Consider the following 19,906-nt stretch of genomic DNA (forward strand, 5'->3'; position numbering starts at 1 on the left):
CTTCCCCAAAATGGCTCTACTACGCACATTTTTGTAGGATATTAGGATTATATAAATTATAAACATGATGTTAAAATATACAAAGAAACACGGTGTTATATAGCTTTTAAAAAAAAGAGGTCCACTTCTTTAATTCTTTTAAACAGTTTTACAGTTTAATTGATGTAAACTATTAATGAGCTAGTATGTTTTGGTAGTCTTTGTTGTAAAATGAGATGGCATCCTCCCACTTATTAAACACTTTTGTTATCCAAACAAGTCCGCCGGTGTGATCGTTGCAGTATTTCTGTGTATGACGTCAGCAATCCATGGGCTGTAATATGTGACGTCAGTATAAACGCCCGGATGATGAGCCTTTGCACAGCCTTCACCCCAAGATACAATGCCCGCTATGAACCACCTGTCGCCTCGTTTGCATGACAAAGGTCCGCCACTATCCCCCTGTTATGAATGATATATTTATAAACAAACCGATGTTGTTGTTTTTTTTTAAAAAAACTGTTTATACTCAATGCGAATTCATTTATAACGGGTGTATATGAAATTGCTCTTGGTTGGTAAACGTTCGAATAAACATCGTATGTTGGAATCATGTATGCGGATTTGAAATGATAAGGCCCAAGGCTTTTAGATAACCAATTGAAATTCTTTCACATACTTTTTACATGCAAATCTAAAATATATTTATTTTGAAAAACGTCTGTTCAATTAAAGATGACAAAGGGCACAAACAAATAATTTTGTGCCATACCCTGCAAGCGTCTATTCCCCCGAACTGGTACCCTGCACATATCATTCCTGGGCCCAGCGTATTGTTATACCACGTGTTACACAGGGTTTTGTTGATGATGGGAACCATCGCTTCCTGCAAGATCCCAGTTGTTGTTGTGCCTAAAATTAAGTATTCGACTATATTTAATAGATGTGATAAGATCTCAAGTAGCGTCATTATCAAGAAATTAACATAGTTGTGCACATTTATTTATATATCCATTGGTCTGCAAACCATGGTGCTTTATTTGTTAATTGGTGTTATTGTTTTACGACAAACGAAAAATAACGCACAAAAAATGATAGAAAGAATTCATGTTGAAATTTTAACAATATGCGGTGTGTATGCAAAGCAATATGCGGCGCTAAAGTCTAACAATACGACGCGGCGCTAACGGAAAGTAATATGCGGCACTGGTGCTAAAATCAAATGATTTGCGGCGCTAAAGTAAAGCAAAACGCTACGGTCACGTAAAGCAATACCAGTCGCATACGTCAAGCAATATTTGGAGCTAAGGTTAGGCACATATCTGCGACAATATGCGGCGCATATGTTAAGAAAATTTCGGCGCTTTAGTAAATCAATATACGGTGATTATAAAAAGCAATATGCTGTGCATAAGTAAAGCAAGTGCATGCGGCACATCTGTAAAGCAATATGTCAGCCATTTATAGCGCAATACATGGTGCATGCATATGTAAAGCAATGGTATACAAACCTCTGGATTCTCCCCAGCCCGTTACGTAGCACGAGTCACCCGGACCAAACGGCTCGGTGTCAAACTTTGGCAAACATGCTTGCCAAACTTGCCGCTTGCTACGTGTCACACCCTGGGATAACTTGATCAATGCAATGTCGTTTCCATGCCGCCCTGGGTGGTACTCGTTGTGTTTGTATACGTGATTCACAGATACACTATGTTCGTGAAGATCAGTTGATTTGGTGTTGTAATCCCCCACGACTACTTGAAAGGAAGATGAAGTTGGTCTGAAACTTGGAGTTAAGAGAAAAAAAGTCATCAATTGGTCTGTTTAATACTTAAAACGCTGAATTTGAACGTATTTGCACGGACAAGGAAACAAGTTAAATTACTGTACCAGCTTTGGTTTTGGACCAACTAACGGCTTACTTGTTTCTCACCTAGGCGACCCAGGTTCGATTCCCGGCTTGGGCGCTTGTGAAGTTGGTTTGTGGTCTCCAAGCCGACAAGTGGGTTTTCTCCGGTTTCCCCCACAACACAAGACCGCAGTTTTGTGTAAAATCGTGCCAACGAGAGTGATTTAATAATATAATGTTGTTATAGCTTGTTTCACAAACGTTGTAAAATAAATATGTTTAAACTAAACTAACAAGATACGCAACTGGTTGAAATATGTTATCGTCGGTTTGCCTCGCGTATGCACATACTCTTGCCACATAAGAGCAATGGACGTAGCATTATTATTAGTTCCTACATAGATAATATATCTGAGGGCTATATACTAGTTGCTTTAGTCGCGGCTCGTCGCATCGTGTTGAGAAAAACCTTGTCTTTTATGTAGCGCCAACGTATTACTTCTACACACATGGATATATTCGTCTGCAATGCATTATGTGTCACATTTCACTCGTGATAAGAAGAGTTATGGCCCTTGGCTAAGTTAAAAATTGTCTGCTGAAAAATCTTGTTGAATTTGCTTATAAGCCTTTTTGGTAATTAGTGGACGAAATATGATATCAATCAATGTGTACGCTAAACCAATCATAGTACATTTCAGTGTTGAAAGCTTAATTATGAAAATGTTGAAGTAATTGGCCATACCAAATTGTTTTTATGTTTATCGTCTGCGGACGGATATATGTTGCGCTTCCCGATCGAAAAAAACACCACTTTTAATATGATCAACGATCTTGCCGAATATTTTTCATGACAAAGTGGTTCGATCACACGCTACAGTAGCTATGGTTCAAGACCAAGTGGTTTGATTACAAGCTACAGTATTTTGTCGTGAACCATAACTACTGTAGCTTGTGACCAAACCACTTGGTCTTGGACCATAACTACTGTAGCTTGTGATCAAACCACCATAATTACTGTTGCTTGTGATCAAACCATTTTGTTGTGAACTATCCCTATTTCATTTTACTATAATTCCGACCACAGAACACGACTACTATTATTGGCATTTGATATCAGAAGATAATGCATTATGTGTGTTTCACAAAATCGACACACTTAAGATGAGTTTTATTTGAACCCATTTTGCAGTGGAAATCTATCTAACAAGTGAGAATGGTCCAGAATGGACAAAGGAGGCTCTGTTGTCTTTATTCTACCGAGGCTTTCACTTATTTAGTATTCTTATGTTGGGGGTGGTTTGTTTGTTTCCAGGATAGCAAGATAAATTTTCGTATTAAGGGTTGATGCTTAATATGTAAAAACAACAGTTTGTTATGGCCTTACTTGTCAAAGCAATGTGCTGCTGTCAAAACCCATCTCTTGTCAATCAACGTGCCAGCACACAGTATCTCTTGCGCCATTAAGCCACCATGTGACGTCACTTTGAGTGACGTAATCCATGGCCACGATCCTTGATGCGCGTTGTTTCCACCTACTATACGTCTAGACAACGGCTGTACTACTTGTTCCCCACACGTGTGTGAAACTGAAAACATATTGTTTATAGTTATTTATATATAAAAATGATTAAAGTTAAAAATAATATTATGTTTCTTCATAGACGATTTTTTAACCTCGGATATGTACTGTTTTATTTAAAGCATGGTACTGATTTAATTTATGTCTGAAACGTAAATCATATAATGGTTTTTTTTAATGCTTAAGCTGGAAAAATCAACTAAGCTTATGTTTGCCAAAATACATTATATTTAGATATGGCATTCTGGGTTTGACACTTACAACTAATTGTTTTATGTATTTTTATTTGACCTACTGACCGAACTATATGTTCAAGATAACCATTTGTATTTTATATATGCCTGTTTACGAAACATTATTTAATCACCCTTTGTGGAGCAGAGCAGCAGCTAATGTGCGCTTTAACAAAATGCTTCTTTAAATTAAACTTCAGATAAGTGGTACTAGATACTCATCTTATGTGACGAGTAGGGATATGCGACATACAACAATAGGGGCATTCATCGATAGAGGCATACATCAATAAGCAACAGACAACAATAAGCAACACACAAAAATAAGCAACGCACAACAATATGGACATACAACAATAGGGACAGTCAACAAAAAGGACATACACCAATATGGACATACAGCATTATGGACATACAGCAATATGGGCATACAGCAATATGGACATACAGCATTATGGACATACAGCAATATGGGCATACAGCATTATGGACATACAGCAATATGGGCATACAGCATTATGGACATACAGCAATATGGACATACAGCAATATGGGCATACAGCAATATGGACATACAGCATTATGGACATACAGCAATATGGACATACACCAATATGGGCATACAACAATAGGGACAGTCAACAAAAAGGACATACAGCATTATGGACATACAGCAATATGGGCATACTACAATATTGGCAGTCAACAAAAAGGACATACTACAATATGGGCATACTACAATATGGGCATACAGCATTATGAACATACAGCAATATGGGCATACTACAATATGGGCATACAAGAATATGGACATACAGCAATATGGGCATACTACAATAGGGACAGTCATCAAAAAGGACATACAGCAATATGGGCATACAACAATATGGGCATACTACAATATGGGCATACAACAATATGGACATACAGCAATATGGGCATACAGCAATATGGGCATACTACAATATGGCCATACTACAATATGGACATACAGCAATATGGACATACAGCAATATGGGCATACAGCAATATGGGCATACAACAATATGGGCATACAACAATATGGGCATACTACAATATGGGCATACTACAATATGGGCATACAGCAATATGGGCATACTATAATATGGGCATACTACAATAGGGGCATACTACAATATGGACATACAGCAATATGGGCATACAGCAATATGGGCATACAACAATATGGGCATACAACAATATGGGCATACTACAATATGGGCATACTACAATATGGGCATACAGCAATATGGGCATACTACAATATGGGCATACTACAATAGGGGCATACTACAATAGGGACAGTCAACAAAAAGGACATACAGCATTATGGACATACAGCAATATGGGCATACAGCAATATGGACATATAGCATTATGGACATACAGCAATATGGACATACACCAATATGGGCATACAACAATAGGGACAGTCAACAAAAAGGACATACAGCATTATGGACATACAGCAATATGGGCATACTACAATATGGGCATACTACAATATGGACATACAGCATTATTGACATACAGCAATATGGGCATACAGCATTATGGACATACAGCAATATGGGCATACTACAATATGGGCATACAAGAATATGGACATACAGCGATATGGGCATACTACAATAAGGACAGTCAACAAAAATGACATACAGCAATATGGGCATACAACAATATGGGCATACTACAATATGGGCATACTACAATATGGGCATACAGCAATTTGGGCATACTACAATATGGGCATACTACAATATGGGCATACAGCAATATGGGCATACTACAATATGGGCATACTACAATATGGGCATACTACAATAGGGACAGTCAACAAAAAGGACATACAGCATTATGGACATACAGCAATATGGGCATACTACAATATGGACAAACAGCAATATGGGCATACTACAATATGGGCATACCGCAATATGGGCATACTACAATATGGACATACAGCAATATGGGCATACTACAATATGGGCATACTACAATATGGGAATACTACAATAGGGACAGTCAACAAAAAGGACATACAGCATTATGGACATACAGCAATATGGGCATACTACAATATGGACATACAGCAATATGGGCATACTACAATATGGGCATACAACAATATGGACATACAGCATTATGGACATACAACAAAAGGGGTATACAACAATGGGGACATACAACAATATGGACATACAACACTAGGGACATACGACAATATGAACATACAATAATAGTGATATACAACAATAGGGACAAACAATAATATGGACATACATCAATAGGCAATTTACAACATTTTGTTCATACAACAATAGGGACATACAACAATAGTGACATACAACAATAGTGACATACAACAATGGGGACATCCAACATTAGGTGATATACAACAATATGGGCAAACAACAATATGGGCAAACAACAATAGGGGCATACAACAAAATGGACATAAAAAATGAACATTCAACAATAGGGATATACAAATATAGGGACATACAACAAAATGGACATACAACAATACGGATATAAAAAAGGACATTCAACAATAGGGATATACAACACTGGGGACATAAAACAATGGGGACATACAGCAATATGGACATACAACAATTTGGCCATACAGCAATATGGGCATACAACAATAAGAACGTACAACAATATGGACATACAACAATACGGACATACAACAATATGGGCATACAACATTACGGGCATACAACAAAATGGACATACAACAATGGAAAATTACAACACTTAAGACATTCAACAAATGGGACATGGGACATGCAACAGTATGGATATACAATAATAGGGGAATACAACAATACGGTCATACAACAAAAGGCAAATTACAACAAGATGACATACAACAATAGGGACATACAACAATATGGACATACAACAATAGGCAACATACAACAATAGGCAACATACAACAATATGGACATACAACAAAATGGTCATACAACAAAAGGCAAATTACAACAAGATGACATACAACAATAGGGACATACAACAATATGGACATACAACAATAGGCAACATACAACAATAGGTAACATACAACAATATGGACATACAACAATAGGGACATACAACAATAGGCAACATACAACAATAGGCGACATACAACTATATGAAACATACAGCAATATGGACAAACAACAATAGACAACATACAACAATAGGCGACATACAACAATATGAAACATACAGCAATATGGACATACAACAATAGACAACATACAACAATAGGTGACATACAACAATATGAAACATACAGCAATATGGACATACAACAATAGACAACATACAACAATAGGCGACATACAACAATATGAAACATACAGGAATATGGACATACAAAACTTGGCGACATACAGTACAAGGGACAAACAACAATGGGCGGCATTTGCCGATCGGATACAATTTTAATAGGCAAATTACAACAATATGGACATACAGCAATAGGCGACATATAAACAATACTAGGGACAAACATCCATGGGCGGCATATGCCTATCGGAAACAAATATTAATACGCAAATTGCAATAATATGGACATACAGAAATAGGGACATAAAACAATAGGGGACTTACAAACAATAGTAGGGACAAACAACAATGGGCGGTATATGCCGATCGGAAACAAACATTAATAGGGGCAAACAACAATAGGTGACATACAACAATATGGACATACTATAATAGGCAATAGTCAAAAGACATATGTTTGACTTCCAGACAATATGCGAGAAACGAGAACACTAGTTTGACTTCATACGACTAATGGTGACATCACTTCGACTTTCCGACACTATTTTCGTTGTGAAAATGCTAATACAGGAGTAAGATGGTGATCATTGCTGTATCTGTTTACAAATAATCTATTCTGCAACCATGCTTACATCTTTTATCAAAATAAGTTATTGTATGGATATTTTTGAGACTCCGGGCGTTAGGTGAATACCGGCCCTATAGATGTTTTTACGCAACCAGAGCACACTCGGCATTTTTCTTTTAAATACCATTTACGGGCCAAAACGGAAATTACCGAGTAACGGAATACCAAAACGGAAAGAACCGAATAACGGTATACCATCACGAAAGTCACCGAATATCTGCTATTGGTACTTACGGTTGCAGAGAAGTGGTAACTCATCCTCAGCGCAGTCTGCGTGTCCGTCACACAGCCACTGACGGGGGATGCACTTTCGTTCTGAGCCACATAGAAACTGCGAGTCTCTACAGTCTGCAAAAATAATGCATTTTAAGGGACTCGATTACATACTTTGTATTGTTGCCATTGTTTTTAAAGCTGCACTCTCACAGATTTATCGTTTTGACAATTTTTTTTCTTTTTTATCTTTGAATAAGACATTTTTGCGTTCATTTCTGGAAACCAATGCTATAAGACTGCTGACAAAAGATCAGATCGCAATTTATGATATTTACATGTAAGTTCTGAAATTGATGTTTTATGGCTAAAAGCGTTATATTACTAACTGTGATTGATCTAAGCTGACTGAATTGATGGCATTAATGCCCAAATCAGCCGATTCTGACACAACTTTTGTAAAACGTTTCAAAACTGAAAATCTATGAGAGTGCAGCTTTAATCCTTGTTAAAATTGATTTATCCCCTATTTAACTCTCTATTGACGTTTCGGCCAAAATGGCCTTTTTTAAATACAAAGATTTTGTTTGCAAATGTAGTATACAGTGTAAATAATGACGTTATACGGGATATGACGTCATAACAATGATTTTATTTACCCATACTTATAAAGATGACACTGACAGATATTCGTTTAAATAGAATTATTGTTACTTTTTAACCTAAAATAAATCAACAGCGTTGCTTATTCATTTTATGTCGCATTATATAGAACTTATTTTGAACTTGTGATGACGTCTGAATCTATTAAACGCAAATAAGTATCTTTAAGCAAAAATGTTACAGACGAAAATAATGTTTTCGTTTTCTGACTCTATTGAACGCAAATAAGTCTCGTTAAGCAAAAATGTTACAGACAAAAATAATGTTTGCGATGTCTGCTACAGATTCAAATTGTCATTAATGATCCTATCGAATATCACTCGTTGATTTGTTCACGACTTGCCTTTGGCTGACGTGACTGTTGGGGGCGAACATCGGACTCCGATATCCTCCGTGTGGACACAGTCAGACGCCGTCGGGTCTGTAAATGTTAAATTTCTAAACAAAACATACAAGTAATACTGCTGATGTTCGTGGTGGTTGATAAGGTCACATTATTATTAGGGTGGACATGATGATGATGATGATGATGATGATGATGATGATGATGATGATGATGATGATGATGATGATGGTGGTGGTGGTAGTGGTGGTGATGGTGATGATGGTGGTGATGATGATGATGATGATGATGATGATGATGATGATGATGATGATGATGATGATGATGATGATGATGATGAACATGATGATGATGATGATGATGATGATGATGATGATGATGATGATGATGATGATGATGATGATGATGATGATGATAAGAATGATTGATATTTTCGGTGTCATGCTAATGAATGCATAAAATGCCATAATTATATCGTAAAAATGTTCCATCACAACTAATGTCCCTTCATGAAACGTATTGACATTGCTCTTATTAAATGTCGAATACGGCGAATCTGTCGGGATTTGTCGAAGGGTTGTTATTACAGATGATTCCGTGTGTAGAATAACTGAATCAGTATCAATTAACCAAAGTAATCTGTAGACAAATCCCGTTTTCCATCTGCAGACGACACATCTTGGTCACGTGACCGTCTCCGAAGTTGTACTTTCAGTTACGACCGAAATAGAATTTTCCGGGCTGACGAGGGTTCCAAAGAATGAGAAATATACGTGTTGTAAAATTACAACTGGCTTAACTTATATCGCATGCTATTTATTAGATGTTTTCTTGATAGCATTTCGAGAACAGTTACGTAACCTGCAACACACGTGATTTCAATAAATCGAGTTGTGGGTGCAGAAGCTTTTCCTGTGCAAACGAAGATAATCCCAACACGCTCTGCAAGATATCATGCTTCTTTAAAGGGGCTGGACACCAGATGGCCCCAAAATCATTGTTTCTACAAAACCAGCCAAGAGTTGTCAAAACGAGCTAGTATGAGGCCGATAATACACCATTTTGAAAACTATTTTGTCGCCGTCTCAGTTGAGTTTACCCGTTTAAAAATAGCGCATTTAAATGGTTTCCCAGTTTGTAGTGTGTATATAGTTATCATGTGAAGGTCTTGGGATTAGTACAGATATATACCGACGCTAATTTTCCTAGGATTTACGTGGTAGAAAACCCCAATAAATTTCGCATTAGAAAATTATGCAAAAAATGCGAAAGATATATGTGTCGCGAGTGATGTAAGTTTCTGACAATTCTCTTTCATCTGGTATCTAGTCCCTATAATGCCGGTAGTTTATCATATTTCGTGACCACAGGTAAATAATGCACGCATTGTATATAACAAAATTGCTTGAATGAACAACGGCCGTATCCCCAAATATGCACATGTACCTGATGACGTCACTTACTAGGGCTTCATTACATATACGTACACTTGACGCTTCGCGGTCATGCACAAAGAATGTAATCTCCTGTGTATAAACATGGAATATAAATGAGCACAGAGTGTACATCTTACAAAAAAAAACTATATCATATTGTACTTCTCGGTCGTAAAAAGATGCTATTCTCGTTTCGATTGAGCTGTTTTATACTTTACCATGTGTTCCGTGGCATTCGTCAAGGCTATTTTCTGTTCCCCAACAGTAAAGGTCATCGTGAAATATCGGACCTGTTCCTGGACCAAAGTGACTCTGAAAATATAGACATGATAGTTAACAAATCAGAAAATAAACAATGAACATAAATATACAAAAAAGATCGGCATTACTATGGTAATGAAAATGAAGTGTTAATAAACATAATAGATCTTCTTATCATTCAGAACACCTCGGTCATTTTCCATCGAAAACAACCTCGGATGTATGGCGGATCTAATCTTATAACAAATAAGCGTGACGTTCTTATTGGGTAACAAATTGCCTTTTGTTATAAGTATAAATGAACATGTCTTACAGCTCGTGTCTTAATGGAAAATTATATTAGCACACGCTAATTCTGATTCTGCATCGAAAATAAACTGCATAAATCTTCCACGCATGACATAAAAGGTGCTTTAAGATAAAAAAATATATATTGGCCGTATAGTGCCCATGTTATGTGCACAAGCCGTCGACAAGAAAAAGATGCAAATACTCAATATAAAAAAGATACAAGAATCGACCGCTTTGACTAATAACACCGTTTCAAGTCACGCAATTTTCGAGTTTTCACTTTGTAAACGAGCAATCGTACAGCTTATACATTCAATAACTTTTTTTGTTAATGCCTCTAGAAACATAGGTTTAAAAAACGAGAGACGCTAACTCGTCTGGCCTTCGGGTAGGCGTATTTATATTGCGATAAAAATTATAGTTACTTACTTACCAGGTCAAAATATCCTCCCAAAACACTAAAATACTATAACAAACCGCCATTTTGTTCCGCATCTAACGTTTTACTCACTTAACATTCCGCAAAAATAAGTAACGTTAGACCCCCTGATATGCCTTGCAGACGATTATAAACTCCAATAGATAAAAAAAGAAAAAGTAATGATAAAAAATTCTCACCCCACCAAACACTTTAAGCACGGTCTCAAATCCCAGCTGTCTGCAGGCGACATGCCCGTCCGGCATCGAGAAATTGTCGTCACAAACCGTTCCCCACGTGCCATTAACGAACACCTCTACGCGTCCCTCGTAGCGCGTGCGCCCGTCAACCAGTCGAGTTGTTTTCCATGTTGCTAAAAAAATAAAAACGTTAAATATTTCATGTGCCATTCAGGCGCATTTCGAAGCTTGAGTCCGCCGGACAAACAAATTGTTTTCCATATTCTGAAAAAAATAAATTACGAACATAGAACATGGAATTCTAGTCGTGTACATCGCCACCTATCCCTTGTGAGCAGACGAAGCTTTTAACATGTTGATAAAAAAAAAAACAATAAGTCATATACAACATTTATCAACCAGGTGAATATTTATCCATGGCATGGAACTTCAAAGCTACACTTTCTTATTGATTGACAGTATTGACATTGGTTTTAGATCTCAGAATCAGCTGATGTTGATATCAATGCCTTCAATACAGTCATATAAGATAATTGGCAACAGAACAGAACTCAATTGTATAGAAAACTGCCGAAAATTCCAGTTTTCTTAAAGCGTTAGTAACAGTTTTAGCCATTAATCATCAATTTTCGAATGAAAAAATGAAAAACTGCGATCTGATTTTTTCTCAATATTCTTAAATCATTAGTTTCAAGAAAGGTGGCTCATTGCAAGACAAACAATAAAATAAAAAGATTTCAAAACCATCAATCTGTAAGAGTGAAGCTTTTATGGTGGGCATATTGTCGGTAGAGAAAGGTTAACAGGACTTTAAAAGATGTAGAAATCCGTAATAGATTCTCCGAGCCATAAAAGGAACCTAATTAAGCCCATCGTAATAAACAAAACTCGATGACCAAAAAACGTCGGAAATGAATGAACGAAGGAACATCAAAAGCCATCTTGTTCGCGGTCATCTTCGTTCAATATTGTCTCGATTATAAGTACTGTACTTTAGGATGAGATCGTAAAACTTCTCGTAAAATACATATTAAGGTCTGGTATCAAAATGTACCACTATCAAATAGATTGCCCTGTAAAACTTCTCGTAAAAATACATATTAAGGTCTGGTAACAAAATGTACCACTATTCAATAGATTGCCCTGTCCTGATGCGATGTTTTGAATATGCTTGGTTATCACCAAGGATCCAAGGGGACGAACCCGGCGCCGATTTAAATAGTCCAAGTTAAAGTGACACTCTTATTCAAAATCAGTACATACACATGTATCAAAAACATCAATTTTGACTGATAAACCTTTAAATATTTACTAAATAATGCATTTAAGGAAAATATTAATTACTTATAACAAGATTGTAACCGTGTATTTAATAGCAAAAAGTGCAAAAATATTAAATGATTGGTGAATGCTAAGAGATTTACTGTGGTGTGATATTGTCTCGCTATGTAGAAATATCGTCGTTGTTTTATGCTCAAAAGCTTTCAAATTAAACTCGGTATCCTTCATAAGAAACGTTGTTTTCGACATTTATTCATCTTTTTTGGAATTTCAAAACAGTATTTTTAATTGTGGTAAATCTGATTTTGGAGTAAGAGAGCATCTTTAACTTTTTATGTCAATATCGGAAAAAAGTGATTAAAGAAGCTAAGAATGCACAATTTCGGACTAGCAATAGTTAAAATTTTCCCAGGGAGAACCCTCAACCCCACGGTCAAAATTTTAAACTATTTAAATTTCGGTTCTGATGAAGGGACGATCATTTTCGATATAGAAATTCTAACTTACATAGAAATATGTGATTTGAAAAAGGCGTTTATTACATTTTTTTATTTTTTTTTTGTCTTTATGATACGCAAACCATCAAAGTTTCACACGAGGTTGGGCTTATAAGCTGGTTGCGTTAACTTGATATTGTTTTTATTTTCTGTTGTTGTTTTCTAATATTTAAAAGCTGCAAACTTAATGACGAATGTTTTTTTCGTGTGCTTGCTTGCTGTACAATTCAAATCAAATAATTATGTAATATATTGACAGTTTGAAAAAAAAACACTAAGAACATTCCATGTTATGTGTTAAGTTATTTTATTTTTCAAAGTTTACTTGCGATGGAAGTGAGCAATTAGTTAATACCCATCTCACAAGCAGTACGATGTTTGCATGTTTTCAAGATCAATGCCATTGACGTAAAGTCAATAGCAAATCATATGTCTGGAATATCGCGAATCATGGAGGAAAGTGACACTCGTATTTAAAATCAATACATACACATGTCTTCGAAACATAAATTTTGACTGATAAACCTTGAACTACTTACTAAATAATGCATTTATGGAAAATATTAACTACAGATAACAAGATTGTAACCGTGTATTTAATAGCAGAAAGCGCAAAAATATTAAATGATTGGTGAATGCTGAAATATTTACTGTAGTTCTACTTTAGTCTCAAAAGGTAGAAATACCGTGCTTTATGCTCATTTCTTTCAAATTTAACTCGGTACCCTTTATAAGAACCACTGTTTTTGACATTTATTCATCCTCTTTGGAATATTAAAACAATATTATTAATTGTGGGAAATCTCATTTGGGATTAAGAGTGCATCTTTAACAAAAACAAAGCCAAATTTTTAGTATCGTTACATAGCAAAACATGAGATGGACTTTGGAGTGAGTTCGTGGTTAGCTGGCAGTTTCGCATTAACTGAGTGTTTAAGCTAGCGAACAACAATATGAACGAACGAATGGACTGAAGTAAAGAGTGCACTAATGTTTGTAGTAATAATAAAACACATATATGTGTGACCAGTTTCAAATTATGATTGAATATTAAGCGTTACTGTTTATGAAAGTAACGCAAAAATCAGGCAGCAAATAACATAGAACAGGGTTTATTTCATATCTTAAAAACCGTACGGCCCATGAGGACAAACACAATATTTACAAATACAGTGATCAAAAATATCTCTTTCTTTTATTGTATTTCTTTCTTCTTCTCCTTTTAAAAAGTCATGCTTTGTTTTTCTTCCATGATTTTTATGAGAATTGGGCATACTTTGATCGCTCTTTTCATGATTTTTATGATGTGTCATTTTATAAAAGTTTTAATACGTTTTTGTTATTTTTTCCAAATGGTCAAATTGATCTTTACGTGACGATTATTTTACAGCTTATAAATATTTTGTTTTGATATAATGTGTTTTAATTAAAGGACCAGAGTGAGAGCGCCTCCACGTGGTCTGGTCTGGATGCATGAAAATGGATAGCAGTCTTTTTCATATTATGTAACATCCATTTCCATGTAACAAAATGCTCTCAAATTAAGCGTACACTGGCAATAATGATTGTTTAAAGCTGCGCTCTGACAGATTGAACCTTTTGACCACTTTTTTATTGTTTTTATCTTGGAACGAGCCAATTTTTGCGAAAGTGCATGGAAACCATTTATATAAGACTGCTGACAAAATATTAGTTCGCAGATCTTTATATTTAAGTTCAAAAAATGATGTTTTATGCATTTTTCTTAAACCATCATTTTATGCATTTTTCTTAAACCGTAAGTAACGGTTTAAGCCATAAAACATTAATTTTCGAACGGAAATATGAAAATCTACGATTTGAGTTTTGTCAGCAATCTTATATCATTGGTTTGCAGATATTTACACAAAAGTTTGCCCTTTCCAAGACAAAAAAATAAAAAAAAATGTAAAAACGGTAAATCTGTGAGAGTGCAGCTTTAAAGCTGCGCTCTGACAGATTGAACGTTTTAAGGTGCCATCTAAATATCAAAACAAATTTCTTAAAATTGTACTATCTGAATAATCAAAACGAATTCCTTTAAATTGGTACTTATACTGTCAGCTTACTTTTTTTGTCACGACTTTTGTTGTTTACATTTTGCATTATTCTAAATAGATTAGATAGATTAAATTCGTTTATACACATTTCCAGCCATTCATTTTTTCTCTTATAACTCAGGTACAGCACACGATTTAATTCAAAGCGATGCTTGTAAAATCGCTTGGGAGTAAGAACTTTACTGCTCGTTGCTTTTCGTGATATTTAGTTGCTTTTCACTAGTTTTCAGGGTGTTCTCGTTTTTTTGTGACATTTCGTTGCTTTTTGTAGCCGGTAACGTGTTGTTTTTCGTATTTGTCCGCGGCCTTTCGTTAAATTTTGTGGCCGGTAACGTGTTACATTTCGATTTTGTTCGCGGCTTTTCGTGACATTTCGTTGCTTTTCGTGGCCGGTTACTTTTCGTATCTGTTTGCGGCATTTCGTGACATTTCGTTGCTTTTCGTGGCCGATTACTTTTCGTATTTGTTTACAGTGGTCTTCTATACAAAAATATACGTATCACTAAACAAAAAAGGTATTTTTGGAGAAGATATATCTATATTTATCTTTTGTTCTGATCCTTTATCTAGAGTGTACATGTGTATATGTTTGTCATTGTGTTATGTGTGTATATCCTGATGAATAAAATATGTTTAAATTAAAATATATGTGCAAATATTTTCGAATCAAATCAAACAACATGTTCTCTGATAAAACTAATGGTATAACAATAATCATTAAAACACAATAGACAGCCACAATCATAATTTGCATGATTTCATGTCTAACATTACAATAAACCCATAGATTAAGCCACACTTATAAAATGCATGAATTAATGTCTAACATTACAATAAACACATTGATTGAGCCACACTTATAAAATGCATGAATTCATGTCTAACATTACAATAAACACTTAGATTGAGCAACACTTATAAAATGCATGAATTAATGTCTAACATTACAATAAACACATTGATTGAGCCACATTTATAAAATGCATGAATTCATGTCTAGCATTACAATAAACACATTGATTGAGCCACACTTATCAAATGTATGAATTAATGTCTAACATTGCAATAAATACATTGATTGAGCCACACTTATTAAATGCATGAATTCAAGTCTAACATTACAATAAACACATTGATGGAGAAGCAACATAATAACTCCGCATTGATTGAGCATAAGATATTCTTTATATAATAATACAATGATAACTACAGGGACAAGCCCAGTTGTTGAACAATATAAAATAAACCCTGTTAAGGGGCACAATGCAAGGAATTAAAAACACAAACTTACAGTATATGTCTGCTTTACCGAAAAGAATGAATTGATGTCAAAAACAATGATTCTTAAGAAGGATAACATGTTTAATTTGAAAGAAATGAGCATAATAAGGTATTTCTACCTTATGAGACGATAGTTGATTACTGTAAATATTTTAGTTCCCAAAAGACATTTGATAATTGTGCGTTTTCAGTTATCAAATACACGGTTACAATCTTGTAATCAGTAATTAATTTGTTCCATAAATACATAATTTAGTAAGAAGTAAAAGGTTTTTCACTCAGAATTTATGTTTGTTATATATGTGTATGCATTGATTTTTAAAAGATACGAGTGCCACTTGAATCCCTGTCAAGGGTGAAGCGACCTTTCTGACATATAGAGGGGTATCATTTACTCCTTTTCACATCGCTACATATGAGAAAGGAAATATACCTGTATTCCTCATCGCATGAGAAATAGTCTTAGTGGTGATGGATATCGATGTATATGAATAGTGTGTGTTAATTTTAAGCATTTGTGAACACTAATTTCAGCGTGTTATTTACATTAAAAATGATAACCGGCCATTTAAAGTCCCGGAATAGTGCATACAAAGCTGTATATATAAATTTTCAAATAACTATTTTGTATTATGAATTTCTTTCTGATTTTCCTTGTAAAATTTGTCATACTGAATTAATTCTTCAGCATTAATGGTTGTAAAATGTTTCTATTAATAATGTAAAATAATTTACTGCTTATTATTTATATATTATTGATTAGAAGATTCGAAAATAATTTATTGATATTAAAATTTATCATTTTAAAATATAAGGGTATTAAAAGTTACAATAATTAAAAAAAATCATGATGATGATGAAAAAAGAGAAGACTCGCGTAAGCCATTTATATTGTGTCCCAGTCCAGGGTAAGCTGATGTTTATTTTTGATAGCAGAACTGGCTAATATTTCAAAACAGTGAAAACTATCAAATTTTGAAAGAGAGAAATATCATGTTTATTTTACTGATAAACCTGTATAAAGCGTCGGAAAGCAAATAATTAAATACGATAGTTTACATCAAAAGCAGAAAAGAAAATAATTACCTTCGGCTACTATTCCCTCAAGAGTAAAAGTAAAAATAAAAAATTGTGAAATAATTATTGCACTTTGCATTATTTTAATTCACTTGAATATTATTTATTTGTTCTTTGTAAATTGTTTTACACATTAAATGAAATCTGACCAATTTCGAAAGACTTTTAAGACGCTCAAATAAAATATTTTAACTGAAATCTTTTAAACGCATACAAGACCTTATATTTACCAAACTTCACGGGGTGTTATCTGTTGGAGCAAACTAGTCAATATTATACAAACCTTTATGAACAAACAGGTTAGACCGAAACTAGCCCAAAGGTACCCTCTGACCTTTGCATACGTCACGAAATTTTATCACCTGATATGATACGATCAATCGGAACAGCTCGGCTATTTCCCATCAAAAACAATCTCAGATGTATAAGGACGTTTTACATGTCAGAATTCTTTACATTTATCTACGCCGCAAGTAGATCGCGTAGTAAATTCAATTTAGCAGTTAGGCCTTAGGACTTCCCTCTTAGGAATTTTAATTATTAATCCAATGATACATATCTCTTGAAATAATAAAGATACAGTTATATAAATTACACCTTAAAACACCACAAGTAATTAATAATATTATTATTCATAATTCTACGAACTAATTTTCCTGATGCCCCGGCATACGGAAACTGCCGAGTTGCTCCGATTGAGTATACGATGTATGCATATGCTTAGGCCTAAAAAAATGTTTGGTTAGGGTAGCATCCCCCTCAAAAATTGGTAGGGTAGGTAGGCTTTTTTATTAGGTATTATTTAAGAATGTTATTTTTTAATCATTGGAGAATGGTGTCCAAGGAATATTCTGTAAAAAGCATTCAAGGTTTTAAACTACATATTAAAAAGCACTTTTTTTAGTTTTCTTTTTTTTATCAAACTGACTATAAAAACGGTAGGGTCGGCGCCTATATCGTAGGTAGGGTCGGGTAACCCGAACCAAATGTATTTTTTAGGACTTAGGCAGAAAATGTGTGCTTCTTGTGAATCGGCCCTACCTAGAAGATGGCGCCTACCGTTTTCATTCTTGATAAATTAATGACTGCTAAAACTAACTTTAAATTCAAAGGCTGATATAAACCTCTGAAAATAAATATGTTTTAATCCATTTTTAAAAATAGCCTCATGTGGTGTTATATACAGCATACAAAAGAAACAAAGACATATGAGAATAGCTGTCTTAAAAAAGCTCACCAAAATCTACCCACACCCTTAACCTCAAATGAGCAAAATACACCTTTTATTGATTTCGTAAAAAAACAAAAACATTTTTTGCCGCCCTCCGGTTCCAGCATTCCACAAATATGATAACACACGAATTTCTATTCACTAGTAAACATATTTTACTCCAATGAAGATAAATTAATGAAACCGGTATGTTAGACAAATTAAGGTATGCCGTCCATCATTAATGTGAAACAAACAAACAAAAACAAATGCTACTGGTGAAGTTTCATTTTAAAGTTACAAATTGCTTACTTTGAATCAATATTGATTTTTTTACCATGAGCTTTTTTTATGTTGACATTATGTTATTTGAATAACAAGTTAATAGAATTGCTATATAATCATGGTAAAATGTCTCGTTTTATTTACTAATTCAGGTTACAACGTAAGCAAAAACATGAAAAGGAAATACATATAATATAATATTAAAGTATTGGTAATCGGGTACAGGAATTCGAATAAAAGTGATTAAAAGTACGTAAAATAATAACCATTTATACATGTACGTGTATAAAAGTTTAGCAGGGCCACTGTTGTTTTACCCCGTCTACAAAAGAAGCTGAGTATCACACCGTGTCAACTATGTTATTCAGACAGCTTTATAAAACACCAAATGCTCTGTTTGGCTAAGTATTTTTTCGTAAAAACATACAAGTACAATGTTATACAGAGTGATAGTAATATTCAGATAGTACATGTATGTTTTTACGAAAATAATACATAGCCAAACAGGATATATCATATTTTATTATCTCCCTTACATTTATTTAGTCATAAATGAAGCGTCATTATATGGTGTTGTAAACAAATGTAATCCATGCCAAATTAATATAATGGTTTATCAATATACATTCAACAGAAAATATGTCAATGTTAATATCTAAAGTTTACCACATTTTGCATCCAAATGACTGGTGGCTTACCTAAACCCATAAATTTTACAACAAGTTCAACGAATTCGGAAAGTTTTTTTATTACACTATATGTAATACAATTTAGGACTGTAGTATAATTGAAAAA

At 34.5% G+C, this 19,906-nt stretch overlaps 1 protein-coding gene across 1 annotated transcript; it reads right to left on the reverse strand.

Moving 5' to 3' along the window:
* Window positions 1-203: 203 nt before the first annotated feature.
* On the reverse strand, window positions 204-17,765 carry LOC128214244 (serine protease 33-like). The gene is made up of 9 exons (XM_052920621.1): window positions 17,626-17,765; window positions 11,403-11,575; window positions 10,451-10,544; window positions 8,797-8,874; window positions 7,812-7,925; window positions 3,216-3,417; window positions 1,491-1,765; window positions 752-891; window positions 204-441 (listed from the first exon to the last, which is right to left on the reverse strand). The coding sequence occupies exons 1-9, from the start codon at window positions 17,693-17,695 to the stop codon at window positions 247-249; spliced, it is 1,341 nt and encodes a 446-aa protein (XP_052776581.1). The 5' UTR covers window positions 17,696-17,765; the 3' UTR covers window positions 204-246.
* Window positions 17,766-19,906: the final 2,141 nt, after the last annotated feature.

This window comes from Mya arenaria, chromosome 2, assembly GCF_026914265.1.
Source record: "Mya arenaria isolate MELC-2E11 chromosome 2, ASM2691426v1".
Lineage (NCBI taxonomy): Eukaryota > Metazoa > Mollusca > Bivalvia > Myida > Myidae > Mya > Mya arenaria.

What these genes read in the sequence shown, in the direction of transcription:
- LOC128214244 (XM_052920621.1), bottom strand. Translation starts at nt 17,695, where the DNA reads ATGCAAAGTGCAATAATTATTTCACAATTTTTTATTTTTACTTTTACT. An exon ending in TGCTTAAAGTGTTTGGTGGG is followed by an intron (nt 10,545 to 11,402) that starts GTGAGAATTTTT and finishes CTATATTTTCAG; the next exon opens with AGTCACTTTGGTCCAGGAAC. An exon ending in GTTACCACTTCTCTGCAACC is followed by an intron (nt 3,418 to 7,811) that starts GTAAGTACCAAT and finishes ATATGTTTTCAG; the next exon opens with TTTCACACACGTGTGGGGAA.